We start from the raw sequence: 20,167 nt of genomic DNA, 5'->3' as shown, positions 1-20,167 counted from the left end.
TTATTCGTTTTCCATGTTGTGGTACTTAAAAACTCCTAAATTAATTTTTCACTACAGCAAGGCCTACCTCTTCCATAGGATAACATTGGAGTTCCTTATTTGATTTAATAAGGTGTAACTTCTAATTGGGAACAGGTGGATAGATCGAGTTTGGAGTCTAAAAATTTGTAAAGTCACATTTTTGGACACAATTTTGAAAATGCCACTTGTAGAAAATTGGCTCTTTATTTTCCTAACCATTTGGTGCCGGCAGCTTGTAACCTGGGTCACATGACTAGGTCTAGCTGGCAGTTGGCCTTTGTGTATTGCTCCCAGACTGTGCGGCAAAGAGAAGATAAGTGTTTGCAGGATGGGCTGAGTTAACGAGGGGAGGAACAGTCACCTGATTACACTTGTACATCACAAAAGCCCTGCCTGGGCACCCTCACAAGGGGTTTAACACTAGTCAATTGTGACACCAGACAAGCTGGGGCGAGGGCAGGGAGGAAGGGGATGCCTGGCACCTCAGGGGGTTAGGAACCCCTAGAAGCTTCCCCTACAATTGGGGGGGTGTGCCAGGTTTAAACATAGGACCTTTGGACAAAACTCTTCAGTCTACTTCTGGGCCTAGCGACTCTGACAGGAAGAAGGACTGCTGTGCAGGTGAAAGGACTGCAAATATGCTGGACTGTTGCTCTGAAGGGCTGCTACCCAGCTGTGCTGACCTGCTGCCAGCGGCTCTCTTGCCTGGGTGAGAAATACTGGACATGCATCTGTTGAGCCCAGGACTCCAGAATGACTCCAGTTTGTTGGCCTCCTGACTAGAGCCTCAAAGACAGAACTCTCGAACAACACTGATTCGAGCACCTGGACTCTGCCATCCGAGTCCTACCCTTCCAAGTGAGGTCGAAATTCACAGGCTAAGGTATCACCAAGGGCCGCACAGATGACAGTGTCTGGGTGGGTGGGGGAGTGTGTGATTTGGGGGCGGGGTTAAGCTGGGCGGAACATGGCATGGTGGGGAGTTTGGTGGACCCTTCATCCGCTCATGATTAAATCTTACACGTAAGGCACTGAAATGTCACACATAAGGACAGAGGAAATATAAAATTGTCACACAAATTGAAATCTTAGCAACTATGCATGGGTTGATCTTGGTTACAACGTTGCTGCACGTTTTGATGAAAAATTCAAATCACTTGATTATAAAAAAACAGGTATCAGCATGTCACGTAACATTAAAGGATTTCATTATTACTGGCAATGATCTGCTTTTTATTAGGAGCTTATACACTTATAAGGTCCCAAAGACGAGACCTATTGGCTATGCCAATGATGGTTTTAAATTGGGGTGCGCTTTTCTTTCTGCCGTGTTTTCACTTTATTATTGGTTGAAGTGCTGCATTAATACTTTACACATTGCCTCTAAGGTAAGCCTGACTGTTCTGTGGCAAGCTGCCAGAGGGGTGAGCACAGGGTAATTTGCTTGTGCCTCACTCTGACAAGGATTGTGGTTGCTGCTTGAGTAAGGGTTTCACCTCCCTCAAACAGTAACCCAACTACTCACAACAGGCCATCCACAATGTTGTTTTTCTTCTGTCAGATTTGTACACTTTGTCAAATAAACATGCAGTATTAATAACACTGCTCAAATTAATTGGACCAAATGTTTTCTGCAATTACGTTTCAGTGTTATAAGGGATTAAATTATCTTTTGATAATATTTCTAATTTTCGTAAAAGATCCTCTCTTTTCCTTGCTCGTTAACATACAGAGGTCAAGCTTAGTTATGGTGATAGTGACACCCGTTCATGACTGAAATAATTTGACAGACCTACGAAATTCATTTTGCATAAGAACAAGAGTCTTAGTACTGAACCCAATGTTTTGCCACCTAGATTTACTGCAAAGGCTTATATGGAAGCATATTTAGGGACATCCACACGCTAAGTAGTTGGTTTCAATCAGAGTTTTCAAGATGTATGCCTATGCGTGCCTCTGCATTTCCACAACAAATATTTATGCCATACCAATAATCTGCTTATCTCTACAGGGACCATCCAGTGTAAATAAAGTCAGTTATCTTCACCCAAGCCTGCTTTCCAAACAATCACCAGCACCAGGCATTCAAGAATGTTTCATGTGTCATATTGAGCTCTGAAACATACTGTGACATTAACCAGATGGCCAATTTAAAGATGCAATAATACACAAGGCATCCCCCACATCTTCAACAACACTTGAAACACTGATAGCACCAGAGGAAAGACTTCCGCTTCAACAACACTTGAAACAATGATAGCACCAGAGGAAAGACTTCCGTTTATACATGAAATAAACAATCCCTGTCAAATAGTGTTCCCTTTCACTGTTAGCACTGCACTATTTCATTCTTGCACAAAAACAACCTAGGCTGGTGACACCTTACAGAAAAGCACACTCCACTCCGATTGAAGTTTTACTTCTTCTGGGCCGAACCTTCCCTATTTAGCATCACATATGTACATATCTTCTGCAGCACTTGCAGTTCCCCCATTGTATTTGCAGTTCAGCTGCGGTCGGCATGACTCGCGGGTAGGAGGGCAGTCGGGGGTCGCGATTGCGGGAGTGGGGGAGAATATATATTTTTTTTCATCACTTATCTTGCCGCTACCCGGTCCTGCATCACTGCTCCTGCTTCCGATTTCAGGAACAGGAAGCAGGCAGTCAGGCTCCCTCCTCTAAGCCAATCACAACATTATAACTGCAGCGTTGTGATTGATCTGAGTGCCATGACACGGCCCTCAGTCAGGGGCTGTAGGGGTTGCCCTGTTCTCCATGCAGGCTGTAATTCAGCCTGTATGAAGAAGTGAAAAAGTGCGCATGACTGGTTTGGGCGGCCCGAGAGGGTCGACCAGTCACTGCGCACTTTTAGGAGGGGGCAAACCACTCAGAGCAGCCCAGCCCACCCGCCCGCCAAGCAGCCAAACACAAAACGATAATAACTGAAAGTTATTATTATTTTATGTTTTTGCTTCTGCACTGCTTGAAAGCCGAGGGACGACACTCCTCTGCCATAGCGGAAGAGCCACCCCTGTTTCAGTCACGTGTTTTACTGTCTGTCGTCAAACCACACGCTCCCTCTTTTTTCCACCGTGGATGCTTTCTGCACCCGCGCCTCGCAGTAGAGAGGATTGTTTCAACGGAAACAGTTATCACAAAAGGGGAGTCATTGAAACCACTCAAATTCACGTTGCGCCTCTTCCGTTTCAACATCCTCTTGCACCTGAATTTCAGGAGACTACTACATTTAGGCCGACAAAATTTATGGAAATGACAGGTAGTTTTCTCCTCTTGGTACAGGTGGTGTGGGTCATGGCGAACTCTGGGGCCTGTGACGAGGTGCCCAGCCTCCCTGGGCTCACTGTATGCAGCTAGAACAGAACGTTTTTATCACCTGACAGATATGGCAGTTTAGATTCACTGGAGATGTGTTTTAGTCCTCTCTAGGGTGCAATGAGCCAGATGAGTCCATGTGAGAAAACGATCTTTCACAGAAACCGCTCATAACCTTCAGGTTCTAGGCGAAAAGCGGCGGCCTTCAGTGAAACCTGTCATTACCTATCAGAAGTTATCTCCAGTGACACCACTGCTAAGCCGCCTTGTCATGATCTCATTGTTGAGCCTTGCGCTCCGCTGAGATGTCTTCACTCATTATCACACAGAAAGTGAACGTCACCTCACCGCCCGCGCCAAGATTAATCCTGGATTTACGGCGACTGACCGGCATGGCTTCCAAGATTCTGGTAGCCGTACTCACACATCACCTCTCAACCCGGTTTGACATCAGCAGATGTGCACTTGCGACTGCATTACAGCACAACACAATCAGGGCCGGCAATAGGCATGGGCAGCGTGGGCAGCTGCCCAGGGCCTCGCACTCAGCTCACAGCATGGGGCCACGCACGAGTGATGCTTCCTGTCGGTTCCCTGGCGATCCATTTCAAAGAAAGGTGTCGCTTTCTTTGAAATGTAAGGGCCCCCCCTCCCCGGGCCTCTCAGGGATGGGATCTGGATACATAAGGGAGGGAGACGCTCCCTTCAATTGAAAGGAGACCCATTCACAGACACTGTGGGAGGCCCATTGTCCATCATTTTGGTGCCCCCATAGTTTTAACTTTTAACCCACAAGCAATTCTCACACCTATCGGACTGAAGGTGTGAGAAATGCTTGTGGGCTCAAAGTTAAAACTGTGGGGGGGCGACAAAATGCTGGACAATAGGCCACCCACAGTGTCTGTGAATTGTCTCCTTGCAAGGGGCCACTTACCTACATTAGAGGGGCCTCGCACATTGATTTTTAGTCCAGGGCCTCGCAAATCCTAGAACCGGCCCTGAACACAATAACTTGTTCTGATCTCAGAGAGAGGCCAAAACTGCTACAAAGCACTTGCCAACCTCCATTTTGAACCATGCATGCACAATTCCAACCACAATGTTACTGACTCTGACCCTGTTCATTATCTCTCTGCTTTGACTCGCTCTTTACCCAACCCCTCTCCCCCTTTCGAATCACTCTCCCTCATTTCACCCCCTCTCTCTCTCCAACCTCAACTCCCCCTATCCCTTCTACTATCCCCCTGTTCCTTTGCCCCTTTCACTCATTTAACACAATATTTTTTATCTTGTTGAATTTTTCTGCTCTGTTCAATTGTTTATTGTATCTTATCATGTATATTCACCATGTAAAGCGCTCTGATACTCCTGGGTCCAGCAGCGCTATATAAAACCTTTTAAATAAATAAATAAAAAAAAGTAATAATGTCTTAAAGGAGCCGATTTCATGTTGCAAGAAATAAATGCAAACAAAAGTTTACTTTATTAAACTGAAACGTGTATACTCTTAAAGCAGAAGGTTTGTGGTTTTTTAAATCTCCTATTGCCCCTTACATCGAGCTATATTTCAACTCCACCCCAAAGCATTCTTCAGTGAGGCTTGGGTGACTTTTTGGCAATATAAAGGATGCAGTGTGGAATTCTATTTCAACCACAAGTAGGATACTCAGAAGGCCAAAAAAACACGAAGAGTGTTACATAACTGGTTGATCCCCATTTTGCCCTAGATACAACAATACATACATTACCAGGGAATTTACCATAGGCTAGAATGTTTTTTTAACTCCCTGTCCAGACTGTCGAGGTGTAGGAAACCACCATTCTATAACCACTTTGAGAAAGAGTGCACCCTGAACTTTGCTAGAAACAACATAGGCTGCTTTAAGGCAATTGGGTTAAGTTTTTGAGGAATGCCCTTTTGAAAGTATGAACATAAATTATTCCTCAAGACAGCAACTCTTGACAATAAGCCACAAAAATGCTTAACTGTACTTGAATACAATTGATAGTACATTTTAATGGCTCCTCACCGCTCCCAATTTTTATGCTAAATGTAGGACAGGAGCATAACATTAGGATGATTTTGTAACACATACTAAATTATTATAATAAAGAAATAAAATCAGTAAGCAGGCACATGTAACAAGTAATATTCAAATGACTTTCTACTGTTACAAAGTCTGTGCATAGGGCTATATTCACGAAGCATTTTTCTCATTTAAGTTTAACTAATTTCATAGAAAAGGGTAAATCACAATCTAGACTCAAAAAGTCGGAAACTAGTGAGATGTTACAGTCACAAAAGTCAATGTGCGACTTAGAGGATCCATCACTATTGGTGGAATTTCTGCAACCGCACATTTAGGGCTTGGGCAGGTTTGTTAAACTTCATGGCTCGGTTTCGCCGCAAAAGTGTGCATATAAGCACCAACGCTTAAGGTTCGGAGTATCCATATACCTCTTGCAGGTAGCTTCCCCATCATGGAAATGCACACAAATGTACCCGTCAATTGTAGGATTAAGTGCATTTCCCGGGTGAAAACGGAGGTGGGAAGATTTCCAGATTTAATGAGGTTGTAGTGGTTTCTATTTTCTGAAAAATGTTTCCTTGAGGTGAAATTGTTTTTTTACAGGCGCTAATGCACATCTGTGCTACAGATCCGCATGAGTACATTTACAACTGGATTCAATTTCACCTGCCAAATTGTTACACGCTGGAGTACACATGAAAGTCAAAGGCTCTACTAGATAGCCTCGAGTATTCTTGGATCCCCTTGGAAATCCCATAAACCTAAATACATTCAAGCTAAGGGAGAAATGATCCGTGGACACATTCAGAATTTCATGGTGTCCTTCATTAGCTTTGTCTGGATTGAGGGACAAGAATTCAATATCAAATGCAAAAGAACACCATTGACTGCTGTAAACTGCAAGCATAAGCCTGGTATGTACTTTCATTTACCAGTGATTTGTTACCTAAAACACAGAGGAATGAGACGATGAGCCTGAGGAAGCATGACTTGTCGATCAGGTTTTAGGCAGCAGAAGAACTGGCTTCTTTTCAATAGGTGTGGAGAGCATTCCTTGTGGAATAGGAGTGCCCTGAGAGCCAAACCTTCCTATGATACTTGAGATATGGTCTTTTCCATGGATGTCACTTAGGGGGTCACCAGGGGTCATAGCTGCGAACCCTGGCTTGCCCATTGCAACCCCTGGCATTGCTGTAATGTGCACAGTTTACTTTCTGCAGTTCCAACTGTGACCTGAGGCATTAACCTCTTAGCTCAGTAAAACAAATAACAACTAAATATAATATATGCATTTTTAACAAGATTTTGCTGATTTTCATTATTGCAAACACTTGGGAAATTAAGTGTTTTGAATAAACCCCCCACCTATCTGCTTTAATGAGTGATAATGCCTTACAAGTGTGGCCAATCAAAATGAAATAATGTTAAGGAATAATTTTGTCCGTAACACTGTTCACATTTAATATAGGACTTGTATAAGAGAATACAGATAGACAAAACCAATATTGTGTGTTTACAATATTTTTTTAGGTCTATAATTAAGTAGTACATTTTATTCCTGTGGTATAAACTTTGGAAACCATTAAATCATAGCAGTTTGCGGTACAAATTATTTGGATTCCGAATGTTGTTTAGTGTTTTGTGGCACTACATTCACCTCTTCAAAACACATAAATGTTCATGCAATAAAAGAGAGAAATGTGTAATATCCCTATCATGTCAGCACCCTATTTAAAATGCAGGTGGTATATAACATAGAAATGTATCTGTGCTAGTATCTATCATATGCTCTTCAGGGGTCTTAACTTCAGCAATGTCATCCATTTTAATTCACCAGGAGTAAGGTGAAGTGGCATCACTTCCTTGGAGGATTCAGTGACAAAGATCATGTGATATCGCTTCCTGTGATGTGAATGGGTCAAAGGGTGGTTATGTGCTCTCACTTCTGCTAATACTTTTGGTGAATTGCTGCTCATGGGCTTTTGTTTTACAGGTGGTTCTCCGCTCTCCTAACAAAGGGGGCTATAAACATAGTATTCCAACATGGCACAGTGCCCTGTTATCCATAGATATGTTTGGTGGAGTGATAAAGACACAAGCCTTTGGATTTAGAGTCAAAACTTTCACATGCCCCCGCTTAACTACCTGCCCACCCGACAAAAAGGGGCAACTTTACCAAAGACACAGTACTCTAATTGTTCAGAACTAGGCTGACTGGCAATGTTAGGGTCAGAGACCGAATGTTTCACTTAAAAAACAGTACTAGGCTGAACTGGATGCCACTTTCCACAAACAAAAGTCAAGGTGGTCCCCTGGGTCAACCAACATTATGTACATAGGCATGCATGCGACCTGTTGTAGGGCAAACCTCCCTCAAAAATTATGGATGAGAATTTTACAGAAGGCAGTATAGAAGGTTGGAGGTCTGAAAAAGGCCCACCAAGATGGGGCAAGCAAGGTGACTTCCAAACGGTGAGCTAGTAAGTCAAGGACTTTTCCCGTGGTTGTAAGCATACATTTAAAGTCACAACATGGATGAATACACCAGAAGCGTGAAGGTTAATTCACACCTGACATCATGTGGAAAGGCATTTGGTGTACAGACAGCAAGCTGTCTTCATTTTTTGTATATACAATTAGCCAGCTAAAGTTTTCAAAATTGAGAACATAAAATGACTGAAATATGACCTAATGTGCAAGATATATATAATATAAATGTCCCCTACAAATTTGCAGAGAAATGAGTGATCATTACCACCACGATGAGTAATAGACCATGAAACATCTATCATACCGACTGACAACTCCTCCATCATACACACAAGCCAGGTGCAAACATCAGCGACACTTATGGCCACAAACTAAGATAACATTTTCTGTACTGTCTAGCTTCACCTCAACAAAGTCCTCCGGCTCTTCACAATGGTTTTAGTGTACAAAAATAAATTTAATAGAAGAGAAAAACCCCCAGGGTGTCCTGGCAAGCGACGCGGCAAACTCAAAGCAGAAACTCGGAGCAGCACCTCAACAGCTCCTTACCTCTTTCACCTTTTCCAGCTCGTTTTGCAAGGCTTGCTTGGAGATCTCCACCTCGATAATCTGCTGCCGAAGCACCTCATTTTCATCTTCTGCCTTGGCTCGCTTCTCCTCCACGCTCTCCAGCTCGTGGTGGAGTCTGACCGACACATCTTTGGCGACCTGTTAAAGGGATCATACAGAATCATGGTGATTCAAGGATTTCAATCGCTGCACGGAGGACCTCAAATTGACAGTCAGATCTCGAAAACCAGTCTCGCTTCTGGTGTATCCAACTTTTCAATTTTAGTGTAAAACATGAATTGAACACTGCTTTATTCGGTACTAAACTGCTACTAATGAAATGAAACCTTTGTTCAGGCGGCATTAAAATGGTGGAATAATTCAGCCGAGAATATACTGCATGATCCATAATTAGCATTTTCATGACACATTAATTAGGCACCATCCAACATAACCTGGTACTCCCGTGACACAATTTCAGTGGGCCTGCCTATAACAGCACCACACAAGAAGCAAATCTCAGGCACACCACCTTTAAACCTTGAGTGCTTTGGAGCCTTTTAAAACAGGGCAATAGGAGCTTTTGATGTAGGTTCAGCATGCTAATTTGTATCTTCGTAGGAAATCATGTTTTTTGTAGATATTTGTACTTGTGGATTTCTCCAAACAACTTGACCAGAAACTCGACAACTTAGTCTCTTGCGTATAGTCTGGCTATCTATCTTTGAATGGGCAAGCTAATTAACCAAGATGCCTAAAGGAAAGGGGGAAGGCATGCTGGTGAGTGCAACAGCATGGCAGTGTATAACAGCCAACCACCTTGAAAAAATATAAGTTTACAAGCATCTGTATCAACTATAGTTGGTGCACTGCGAGTGCACACACCACAGAGAATCTAGGTGAAATTTAGAGCTGCAGGCTTTTGAGGACGCAGGAAGGGGGGTGTCAGTCTTCTGGTCCAGTACAAGGTTCTGAGGAGAGCTGAGGGTTTTGGAAGCAATCGATTTAACTAACAGTGCAGAGTTTCAGACCCTAAATGTGCTAGCTGCCCACTGAAATTATGTGGAGGACAAAATTATGGTGGACTAAATTATACGGCACAGTGGTAGCCTAGTGAATAATACTGCTGCAGAATGTTCCGCATTATACACATACTTTGAACGTTAACACACATCAATGCTGTTTGGGCAAAGGTGTAACTCTCATGAGTACCAGGTGGGCACCTCTAAACAGCAGTCAGAAAGTGAAAGATGACCAGTTAACTTTTGCCAAGGGCCTGCCAGTATACGGCATCAGGTAAGGCAATGTTTTGCTAGCATTTTAGCAATTGGTTATTAATTTCAGCTCCAAACATTGTTGTTGAAATATTCAATTCTGCAGCAGATGGTGCATTGCAAGTGCCGTAAATCTATATTTATGTGGCAGAATCTGCAGGTCCTCGATATATAAAAGTATAAGAAGAAATTAAGAGTTTTTTGGTCATGGTATTACACAAAGGCAATGGAGTCAGTGCTTCAAATGGTCCGGTACTGTACGGTACGGAGTACCGGCACTTTTTTTATTTTTAGAGGGAGCGTACCGGCACTTCTCAAGCTTTGACGCAGGTTGAAGCTTATAATTTCACCTAAAAAGGCACTGTGTCGCTGCAGCAGACCAGAAGCCGGTGCATCCTTTAATAAAAGCGAAAGCATACCAACCCCACTCAGCGGGTCATGCTGAGCCAGCAACAGTCAGGGTTTGCTGGAGCACGACAAACGCCAGGGAGAACATGAACTATACAGGTTGGTGCTGAAGGCTTAAAATAGAAGAAACAGCCAACACCTGTACCTTTTCACAGACTTCTCCATCGCTGCATAGCCATATGTAGGTCATGCAGTAAATAATGCATTCACACAGCCTCTCTCAAAATGGCATCCAGATGTGGTACGGCTCCCAGGGGCAGCAGAACGGACTATTTTTGTTTCATACGTCACAATGCCGCGGCTCTCAACCAGAGGCACGTGGAGAAGCAGAGCATTTTAAGGTCGAAATGAACCCAGGTGAAGAGTGTGCATGAAGGATGCTTATAACCCACCTACAACGCAGCAGAGCGATGCACGGGGCAGGAGTTACAAGAGGGATTGCGAAAGTGAGATACATAAAGGCTATACATAGAAGTACAGAGTAGATGAAGTAGGGCCCAGAAGAGAAGGGACCATGCTGGGAGTGCTGGCAGGACGTGGATGGCTGCAAGGAAAGAATCAGGAGACCTACATCCCTTCTCCTGGGTATGACGGGGGATAGAGAAATGGAACAGGGCTTGGTGCGTTCCTAGAGTCAGTTCTTCTGCCCGTTGAAGAGGCAGACTAAGACAAAGTACTACCTAGCCCTAACTCCAGACTAATGGATAAATAAGGGTGGCTTGGTTTGGTGGGTCGACTACTTAAAAGAAAATTGGGACATTCCAGTTAGGGGTAGTCTTCCATCTATGCAAGCCTTTGTGAAGCACGGGGGAGGAGGTTGTGGGAGTGAGTGGAGATAATCAGTAGAAGGTTTTGTAGCCAAGCTACTCAGTTTTAGGTGGAGACATCCTTGATAAGCAAGGTGTTCCTTCCTGGGATTTACCACTGGTCTGCTCACCAGAGGTCTCTGTGATGAAGGATTCGGACAGCAGGTAAGTTGAGAAGGAGTTTATTAGGCATGAAGATGCACCCACGACCGGAGCCGTCCAGCTGTCATGAATCCTACGGCAACTGTGGCATCCCTACGATACTCATACCAGCTGTTCAGCCACACTAGCTGAACAGCAATCAAATGATAACATAACACGTAACAAGTGTACAAGAGAATATATTCACGCGGTAACACGTGACCCCCACTTCAAGTACTTCCTACAACATCTTCCCTTGAAACAGTATGAAGAAAGATAGCACGAATTAGATTAAATGAAATCAAAAACACAAATAATAAAAAGAAACACGAGAGAAAGAACATAATAGAATAAAGAACAACATTGGCAGAACAGAACGATTTAATCTAATACATAGTCCTTCAACCTACATGGCATTTGCTTCTGCCCGCCACTCTTGTACCAGAAATTTCACACGTTTCGAGTGTGGCTGCAACTTGTTGTGTTGCAACCTGTGTAGGTGTAGCAGACCCCATACCTGAATTAGGTTGCACATCCCCTTCGTGAGGCCAGTCAAACCATTCATAGTGTTCAGTATTGATGACAGCATGTTTGTTTATGATGTCAACTTGGGAACTAGTGATTTTGACCAGAGATCTTTTATTCCACCAACCTTTGTCGTCAAGGAGAGCTGAACCTTTGCTCACCTGCATCACAGTTACAGGCGATGAAAACATGGAACAGCCTTTCACCACTTTCTTGGGATTCTTAACCCCTTCAGCGCTAATGACAAAGCCAGCTCGTCATGGGCGTTACCTGCGCTACGCGGATGACGAGCTGGCTTTGTCATAAACAGCGCATTTTTTTAATTCCAGCGCACAGCGGGAAAACGCGGTAGCGCGGTAGTGGTTAATATGCACCCAGTCTCCTTTCTGTAAAGATTGAGTTACAGAGTGTTTACCTGCATCAAAGCTTGCTTTCATGCTAGTCTTCTTCCGTTGCACACAGTCTGTGGATGCGACCGCAGTCTCCCTTTTCTCGCACAACCAATTGGGAAGTAGACCAGAGTGTGCTTTCCTACCTCTAAGAAGAACAAAAGGTGCAACGCCTGAGGTTCAGTGAGGAGTTGTATTGTAAGCCCAAACTTTGCTACGTACAAATTCCAAAGGATCTTGCCCAGAAGAAATTGCAGTTTGAATACCCTCTTTGCATTATCTGTCACAATAAAATTGGGAGGGACATCTACGAAAAATACACTTCTCAATTAATGGCATTCTCGGTAGTTGCTCCCTGGCAAAAATAATAGTACATCCATTTAGTATGATAATCAACCAGCAAAATTAAATATCTGTTGTCAGACGGTAGGATTTCATATGGACCAGAGAAGTCAAGACCCACTTTGCCCCAGGGATTCTCTGGAAATAGCATGGGATGAAGTGGGGTGGAAAGTGTCTTCCAATGCTTGTCTGACAATAGGCATTCAGCACACTTCTCAATTATGGTTTGAACCTGGGAATCAATGGCTTTAAGCGTCGACAAGTTTTTCTGATGCCTAAATGTCCCTGATCAGTAGTCCGGATGATCGCGAAGCGTAGGGTCTCTGAGGGAGCAAAAAGATCATGGCGTATGATCATATCCTGAACCACTGACAACTCATCAGTGACATTTGCAAATAGCTTTAACTCTGCAGATAAAGCTCTGCGCTCAGGCCAGCAACTTTTAATGAATGCTTTGACGTTCGCGAGTGTCACATCATTAGCATAAGCTGTGTTCCAATCATTCTCTGTAATAGGTGAACATTTAGATACTGCATCCATAGCTGTAACTACACACTCAATGTCATCTGCCTCATTCAGTACTTCATTAAAAGCCATTCTTGAAAAGCAATCTGCCCTAAAAAAAATCCACCAGACATGTGTTTAATAGTGAAATGATACTCTTAAAGTTTGGAAAGTAAACAAATAAGTCTGGCTGATGCCTGGTTCACACAACTGTTACTGAGCATATGCATAAGTGGTTTGTGATCGCAGCATAACTCGAACTCACGGCCCCAAATATATTATTTAAATTTGTGGATGGCCCAAACACATGCAAGAGCTTCTCTCTCGATGGTGCTATATCTTGTTTCTGCCGGTTGGAGAGTTCTGGAAGCAAAGTCCACAGTGTGTTCTTTACTTGCTACCCATTGCCCCAAAACTGCACCAAGACCAGTGCAATTGGCATCAACTGTCAAAAAGCATTTGTGTCCATCTTGATTGAATTTAAAGCAGGATATTGTGACTTGTTCAAAGACAATTTGGAGCTCAATGACCAAACAAATGTAACTCCCTTTTTTAAAAGCGCTCTTAGGGGTTCCACGATCTGTGTGTAACCCTGCACAAAACGGGTGTAGTATTCCGCAAGCCCTAGGAATGAACAGAGGGTTTCCTTATCATTTGGGTGGTGGAGCATTTCTGATGGCTTTGATAAGTGAAAACTTGGGTTAGATACCATCAACCAAAAGTGTGTGTCCTAAATATTGAAGTTCCTGGACAGCAACTTTGCACTTGTGGTGTCCGACGGTCATTCCAGCATTACGAAGTGTCTCTAGTACCCTGACAAGAATTTTATCATGCTCTAAGTGACTGCCAGCGTACACCAGAATGTCGTCCTGGTAGGCCTGCACATCAGGAATATTTTCCAGGAAGGGTCCATCAATTTCTGGAATACGCTGGCAGCGTATGTCAGGCCAAAGGGTAGCCTTAGGTATTTATATGCCCCAAATGGGGTTACAAAAGTGGCGAGTTCTTGTGACTCAACTGAAAGAGGAATCTGATGGTAAGCCGACTTTAGCTTTAATATGGAAAAGTACTTTGACCCACCAAAAATGGCCAATAAGTCATGGATTTCTGGTAAGGGAAGACTGTCCACCAAGATGTTACGATTGACTGAGCACAAGTGGGCACCCAATCTGATCTCTCCTGACCTCTTTCGGACTAAAACTGTGGGCGGGACCCATTCCGAGGAATTGCATGGTGTAATGATGCCTTCATCACATACATTTTTCAAACCCTTCAATTCCTCTCTGGCACTTATTGGCAAAGGGCGAACTTTGTGTATAACTGGTTGTGCATTGAATTTGAGCCAAATCTCATGCTCAAAACCGATGACGTTACCAACTTTGTTACCGAAAACTGAAGGAAATTTATCAAGAATATGATTAATGCCAGGTTCTGAAATAGAATGGTTAAACACATTTACATCCTCTGAGTTACTGTAATAGTAATATTCAGCAGGAATATCACCAAGGACAATAGCTGTTCTGCACCTGGTTTGAGGTACAAACCCATTTTTGCTAAATCTTGCCAACCTATGATATTTCTTCACTTGAGAGCAACATATACTTTACTGAACGTACACCTGCCTAAACATTCTAACCTGGAGTAAAAGTAACCCACCATGCCAATTTCTGTTTCTCCGAAGGCTTTTGGGTAACATCAGACTGAGTGAGGATAACACAATTAACCCAATTTGCATGAAAAGTGACATCTGACAATATGGTGATAGGTGATCCTGGGTCAGCCTTTACTTACAAAGGAATGACTCGTATAACCACTTCGCACCAAGGCCCCTTGACTTTCCATTCGTCAACTGAATTACACTCAATAGTTAAAACCACACTGTTCAGTTTTTCAGAACAACTGTTTATGTCCTCATTAATCTCTACACTTTTGACTCTGGTAAACCTTTTTCTTCCTCTACACACGGCTTGAAAATGTCCTATTTTTTTGCAGGACGAACACCTTTTACCAGAAGCTGGACAATTGGGAGAATTACCAAAGTGGTTTCTTGAGCCACATCTGAAACATACGAGAAACTTCCTGGGAGGTAGCTTTGAAAATTTGTTTGATGTTTACAGCACAAAGGACATTGTCTGCTACCATATGTATGCCACGATGTGCTCGACTCTCTTGTAGATTGTATGACGAAATCGTGGTGCGTTCTTTTACTTTAGCAATATCAACTGTTTCTATTAAACTGGGATACTTGCAGCTAAGCAACCTTTCTGGAATTGAGCATTAATACACGTATCTGTAGTTGCACCAAACATGAAGATGCACCCACGACTAAAACAGCTGTTCAGGCACGCTCGTGGAAAGGCAAGCAAATGATAATATAACACATAACAAGTATACAAGACAAATATTCATGCAGTAACACGCGACTTCCACTTCAACTACGTACCACAGTCTCCCTCTAATGCCCTAGAGGCAGACTCCCTGAAATAACTGTCCTAAAGGCCCTCTTCTCAGTGACCATCGTCTGTTTTAGCACATTGGAGGGCTTCCATCACTGGTGTGGAATTCCCTCTTTGTATACCAGGGCCTCAAGGTACTGAAACAAGGTACAGCTTTCTACAAAAAGTAGCCTCAGTTTCATTCCATTTTAGAAGGAGCACGGCTAGTTCTCTATATTTGACTTGCCAGTGAGGAGAATAGAGCTCAAGAGCTCTCTTTGGATGTATCAATTACGGCTGGCAGGGAACGGGGGAAGTGTGGGGGCGCGGGGGAGGGGGGGGGGGGGGAGTTTGAATTAAAAAAAAAACAAAAAAAACACTTACCTTTCCCTAGCCGCCGTCTCTCCGTTGTTCCTTCTTTTCCTGGCAAGTCCAGAACCAGGAAGCACCCAGCTCCCCTATGCCAATCACAACCCTGCAAATCAGCGTTGTGATTGGTCAGAGCGCTTTGGTTCGCCGCTCAGAAGGGCACAAGGAGCCTGTGCATGTTCACCACCAGGCTGTGTAATGCGGCCTGGTGGAGAACATGCTAAGTGTGCATGACACTTTGGCCAGGCCAAGACAGCGTGCTAAACCCTCATGCACACTTTGCGAGTGTGCACTCACCACTACTCCCAGGCTCCGACCCCAGCCCAGTCCAACCCCCACCCCGCCCTACCCCAGGCCCATAACAATTAAAAATAAAATTATAATAACAAGGTTATCATCATTTTATTTGTATTTTTCTGCTCTCAGAGCAGTGGGGCGACACTCTTCCATCTTAGCAGAGGAGCCGCATCTGGGATGTGTGCCGGGCAGCAGGGATGTATACTGCATGTTCTGCCTCTGACCAGACTTCTGACGGTTTGGGTGTGACAGTTCTGTGTTTCAGAAAAACGTATGAGCACTATAGGTGATTTAGTTGAGGGTTTCTGCCTTGAGTGCTACTGGTCAGAACATAGCATGAACACTTTAACATCACTATCATCTATGTGTGTGTTCATGGTGCTGACTCTGCATCTTTGAAAAAGGCTTGAAAAAGAAATGAGGCTGCAATACTACGATTGCTAGGTTCAAATCTAATTGCTCCAGTCACCGTTCTACTTTCCCTCACCCCCATCCAATCCTGGCCTTAGCTTTACCTGTGGTCTTGGGATATGGCCAACAACAGGATATTTTGGTAGAGTGCTCTTTTTACAGGATGTCAAAGGAGGGTGGGCAGAAAGAAGTATAAAAAATAAAATACAAATAGGTGGCATGATAACTCGCTTGCAGGTGTCCTCACCTCAACATTTAGGGGCTGGGACAAGGAAGAAATAATCGGAGTGATGGGATACACAGTGAGTAATGGCAGAATTACAAGCATGCTTCTGATTTACCTTGTCAGCCCAGTATCATCCAGTTTCACATTAATTACCCATTCATCTACTTTTCCTGCTACCCGACTTAGCACTTTGTATTTTCAGATTCTCCCTGCATGTCAAGTTATTCCAGATCTGCCTTCCAGACTCAGTAATAATCCACAAAGCGAGATCAAAAAGGACCTTGCTACAGCAATAGTGTCATAAAGCTACCAATGCAAACATTGGCACTGTGTATCGCGAATCTTAGGGGTAGAATAAGTGACGTCACTCATATGGGCTCCTGTCCACCCACACTGTCACATGGCAAAGAAACACATTGATTTTTGGCCAAAACACCAACAGCAGAGATAACAAACATCCTTTTTAAACCATAAGCAATTCATAATATAGAAGAAAAAGTAATAGAATAACTGCAAACTCTTTCAGAATAAGACCCAGGACTGACATACCGTTCACAGGCGGCGTGGAAACAAAAACACACAAACAAAAAATACACATGGACACAAGTCTCATCTGAAGCGCAGAATCACCTTATTTAAAAATCGGATTTTTCTCTCTGTGGTCAAACTCATTCATCCATCCATTTAAGCAGCTTCATTCCATTCCCCAATCATACTGTTTTGGTGTCCTTATTGGATACGTGCACATATGATAAGGCTTGATTAACAGGTTTTGTTCGTTCTTTGGAGGTATGGTTGTGTGAGGAGAGTGGAGAACTCTTTGGGATACTAACACTTGTTAGCAATATGTCTTAGGTGCAGTGGTCTGCATGTGTGGCTGTAGTGTTGCATGCCTAAGATGCTCAGTCGGCTATCTGAGGGTTGGTTGTGGGGGGGAAAGAACTATGCTATTCGAGAATCAACATTGTCCAACAAAAGTGCTTTGCTGAGATCTGTGCATGGGAGTTCCAAGGGGCTACCTAATTTGTTCTATTGAAGTTAAGAGGTCTTCCTGTGCATCCGAACAGAAGTGACTAAAAAGTACTTGGTAAGTAAAGTTATACGACATAGCCAAGCTGTGTTGGATAGATCGGATTCCGCATGTATTGTGCTGGATGTTTGTGTGTGACATAAATAGTCTTTAAATTCACGTTATCGATGGCTACATGGCACACATGAGCTTATTGAAAGTGCGAGATATGGTTGCTTACTGGAACAATGCATACTGTACGAGCATCACCAGGACAATGTGTTAAGTGGAACATCTGGTTACAGCACCACACAAGCAATCTATCACAACACAGTGGATGCGACACATCGCATTTAATTTCCCCAGAGTACAATCCTGATATTTTAATATGTTGTTGTTTTACAAGGAAAACTAAATTGTTGGATGTCGGACTGCCCTCTGGTAACAATGTAAACAATGTAAACATCATTAAGATAGGTCAAGTAGAACACTTTTTACTTTATTTCTGCTCCACAATTGCAAGGTGTTACAGTACAATCACATGAGGTCAACTCAATTATTCAATCTGTTGTTGTTTGACAGGATAAAAACCAAGGTGATTTAATGATGATGCATTTGAATGTAAAAGTGATTGTCAATGTGTGAGGCCTGTAGTGAGCGGCACCCTTGTTGTAAGGTGGCTGACGCGTGTGTTAGAATTGTGTGGAAGAGACTCTGTGAATATCTCCAGTCTTGCAGTGAATTAAAACTGTAAATATTCAGCTTTACTTTGGGGCTTTGTTCTTGCTTGCACTCTGTGCCAGTTCTAGGCGCCATGCTTGTACGTTTTTAAATTACCGTTTTTATCTTGTAAATTGCCGTGAATACTACTGCAATCGACTTTTACCCCTTCCGTGCTCCATCTGCTTGTCCCCGGTCCGCCGCGGCTTGTGCCGGTTGTTGCGGAGGGACACTTAGCAACGGAACACTTAGCAGCGTCAGAGCTGCCTCCGCCCCTTCCTCCTACATCTTCCCCTCCACAGCACAGACGCGCGCAGCGGCATGCCGAAGGCGCGCCAAAGGCAAGCCCGTCTGCGCCAGGACGCCGCCTGCCGCCTCGATCCCTGCCTATTTCCTCAGCTGCTTAGCGGTAAGCCTTTTTACCAGCCATCATGCTTTGTTACTCTCGGGAGGAACTATTCGCCCTCAATCCCAAACATTTGCCTACTTTCCATAAAATTCGTGCTACACCGAGCACACTGAAGGATACTACCAGCAAAACTACTGCTTCTATTGTGTCCTTACCTAGCCTTGACCGCTCTGTTTCTACAAACTCGGATACGACCAAAGGATCTATTCAGATATCCGCTTTATATCTCAATACTAGATCCATCCCTAAGCATGCCCTGGAGGTATGGAGCCTTTTAGACACTGAGCGACCTGACATCTGTTTCTTCACTAAAACATGGCTACACAGCCAAGCCTCGCCTGATGTGGCTATTGCCTTCCCCCAGGACTATCATCTTATCAGGCAAGATAGAGAAGGTAGGAGAGGCGGAGGTGTAGCTGTGGCGGCTAGATCCCCTATCTCCATTACCCTGCTCGATTCCTTCGTCAATCCTTTGCTTGAAATAACAATAGTTAACATTATGTATAATAAAATGTCACTGGGGAGGGCCGCCCTAGTCTACAGACCTCTGAGAGACAAAACCAAGTTTGTTAATGTTCTCCTTGACACCATAGCTTCTCATGTATTGGCCACAGATAATTTTATTTTGGTAGGAGATTTTAATTACCATGCAGAACTTGTCCACGATGAAGATACCTGCGACCTATTCTCAACTTTAGACACCCTTTCATTATCTCAAAGAGTTACTGGACCCACACACCAGGCGGGGCACACCCTTGATTTAATTTTCACCAACCTCCCCAGCCTTAACTGTGAGCCTCCACTACCCATGACCTGGACCGATCACCATCTTGTAAAGTTTAGCTTTTGCAAACCAACTGACTCCAGGACCTTTAACCGCTCAGACACCAAATTAATACGGCCATGGCGTAAGTTGACCTCAGAAGCATTCTCATCTGCTTTTATACCCCCTAATTATTATATTACTAACATCAATTCAACCGCAGTCCAGCTAGAAGCATCTACTAGGGGTACTTTGGACACTATTATACCTGAAACCACTGTCAAGGTAAAATCAATAGCATCACCTTGGTTTACGGAGAAACTCAAAGCTGACAAATCCGCCAGTAGATCGGCGGAAAGACTGTGGAGAAAGACCGGAACGCCTGTAAATCGCCTGAACTATAAACGGATCCACTCCAATTACCTGAAAAACATAAAGGCTGCTAAATCCGCCTACCTCACCCATAGGATCAATAAAGCCGCCCACTCGAGCAAAGAATTATATAAAATAGTCAATGAGTTCACCTCTCCGCAGGTGGAGCAGTCAGCATTTCTGCCAACTGCACAGTGGGTTAACTCACTTGCAATTTACTTTGATTACAAAAATCAAGACAATCTATTCCACATTTTCTGCCCCTAAACCTGATATCCCTCAAATCGGAGAGGCCCCTCCACGCCACCTCTCTACCCCTGCCCACAGCAAGTCCCCTTCCATTC

General features: G+C 43.7%; 1 protein-coding gene across 5 annotated transcripts in view; it reads right to left on the bottom strand.

Annotated features, from left to right (window-relative positions):
- Nucleotides 1-20,167, bottom strand: part of MTCL1 (microtubule crosslinking factor 1) — a 552,568-nt gene that overhangs the window by 350,445 nt on the left and 181,956 nt on the right. For all 5 annotated transcript variants that reach the window (XM_078688130.1, XM_078688129.1, XM_078688126.1 and 2 more), the window contains exon 3: nt 8,424-8,582. In XM_078688130.1, the coding sequence (XP_078544256.1) occupies nt 8,424-8,582 (159 nt within the window). The remainder of the gene's footprint in view (nt 1-8,423; nt 8,583-20,167) is intronic.

Source organism: Lissotriton helveticus, chromosome 4_1, assembly GCF_964261635.1.
Source record: "Lissotriton helveticus chromosome 4_1, aLisHel1.1, whole genome shotgun sequence".
Taxonomy (NCBI): domain Eukaryota; kingdom Metazoa; phylum Chordata; class Amphibia; order Caudata; family Salamandridae; genus Lissotriton; species Lissotriton helveticus.
The sequence above is the reverse complement of the archived record's forward strand: the minus strand, read 5'-3'. Positions and strand labels throughout refer to the sequence as shown.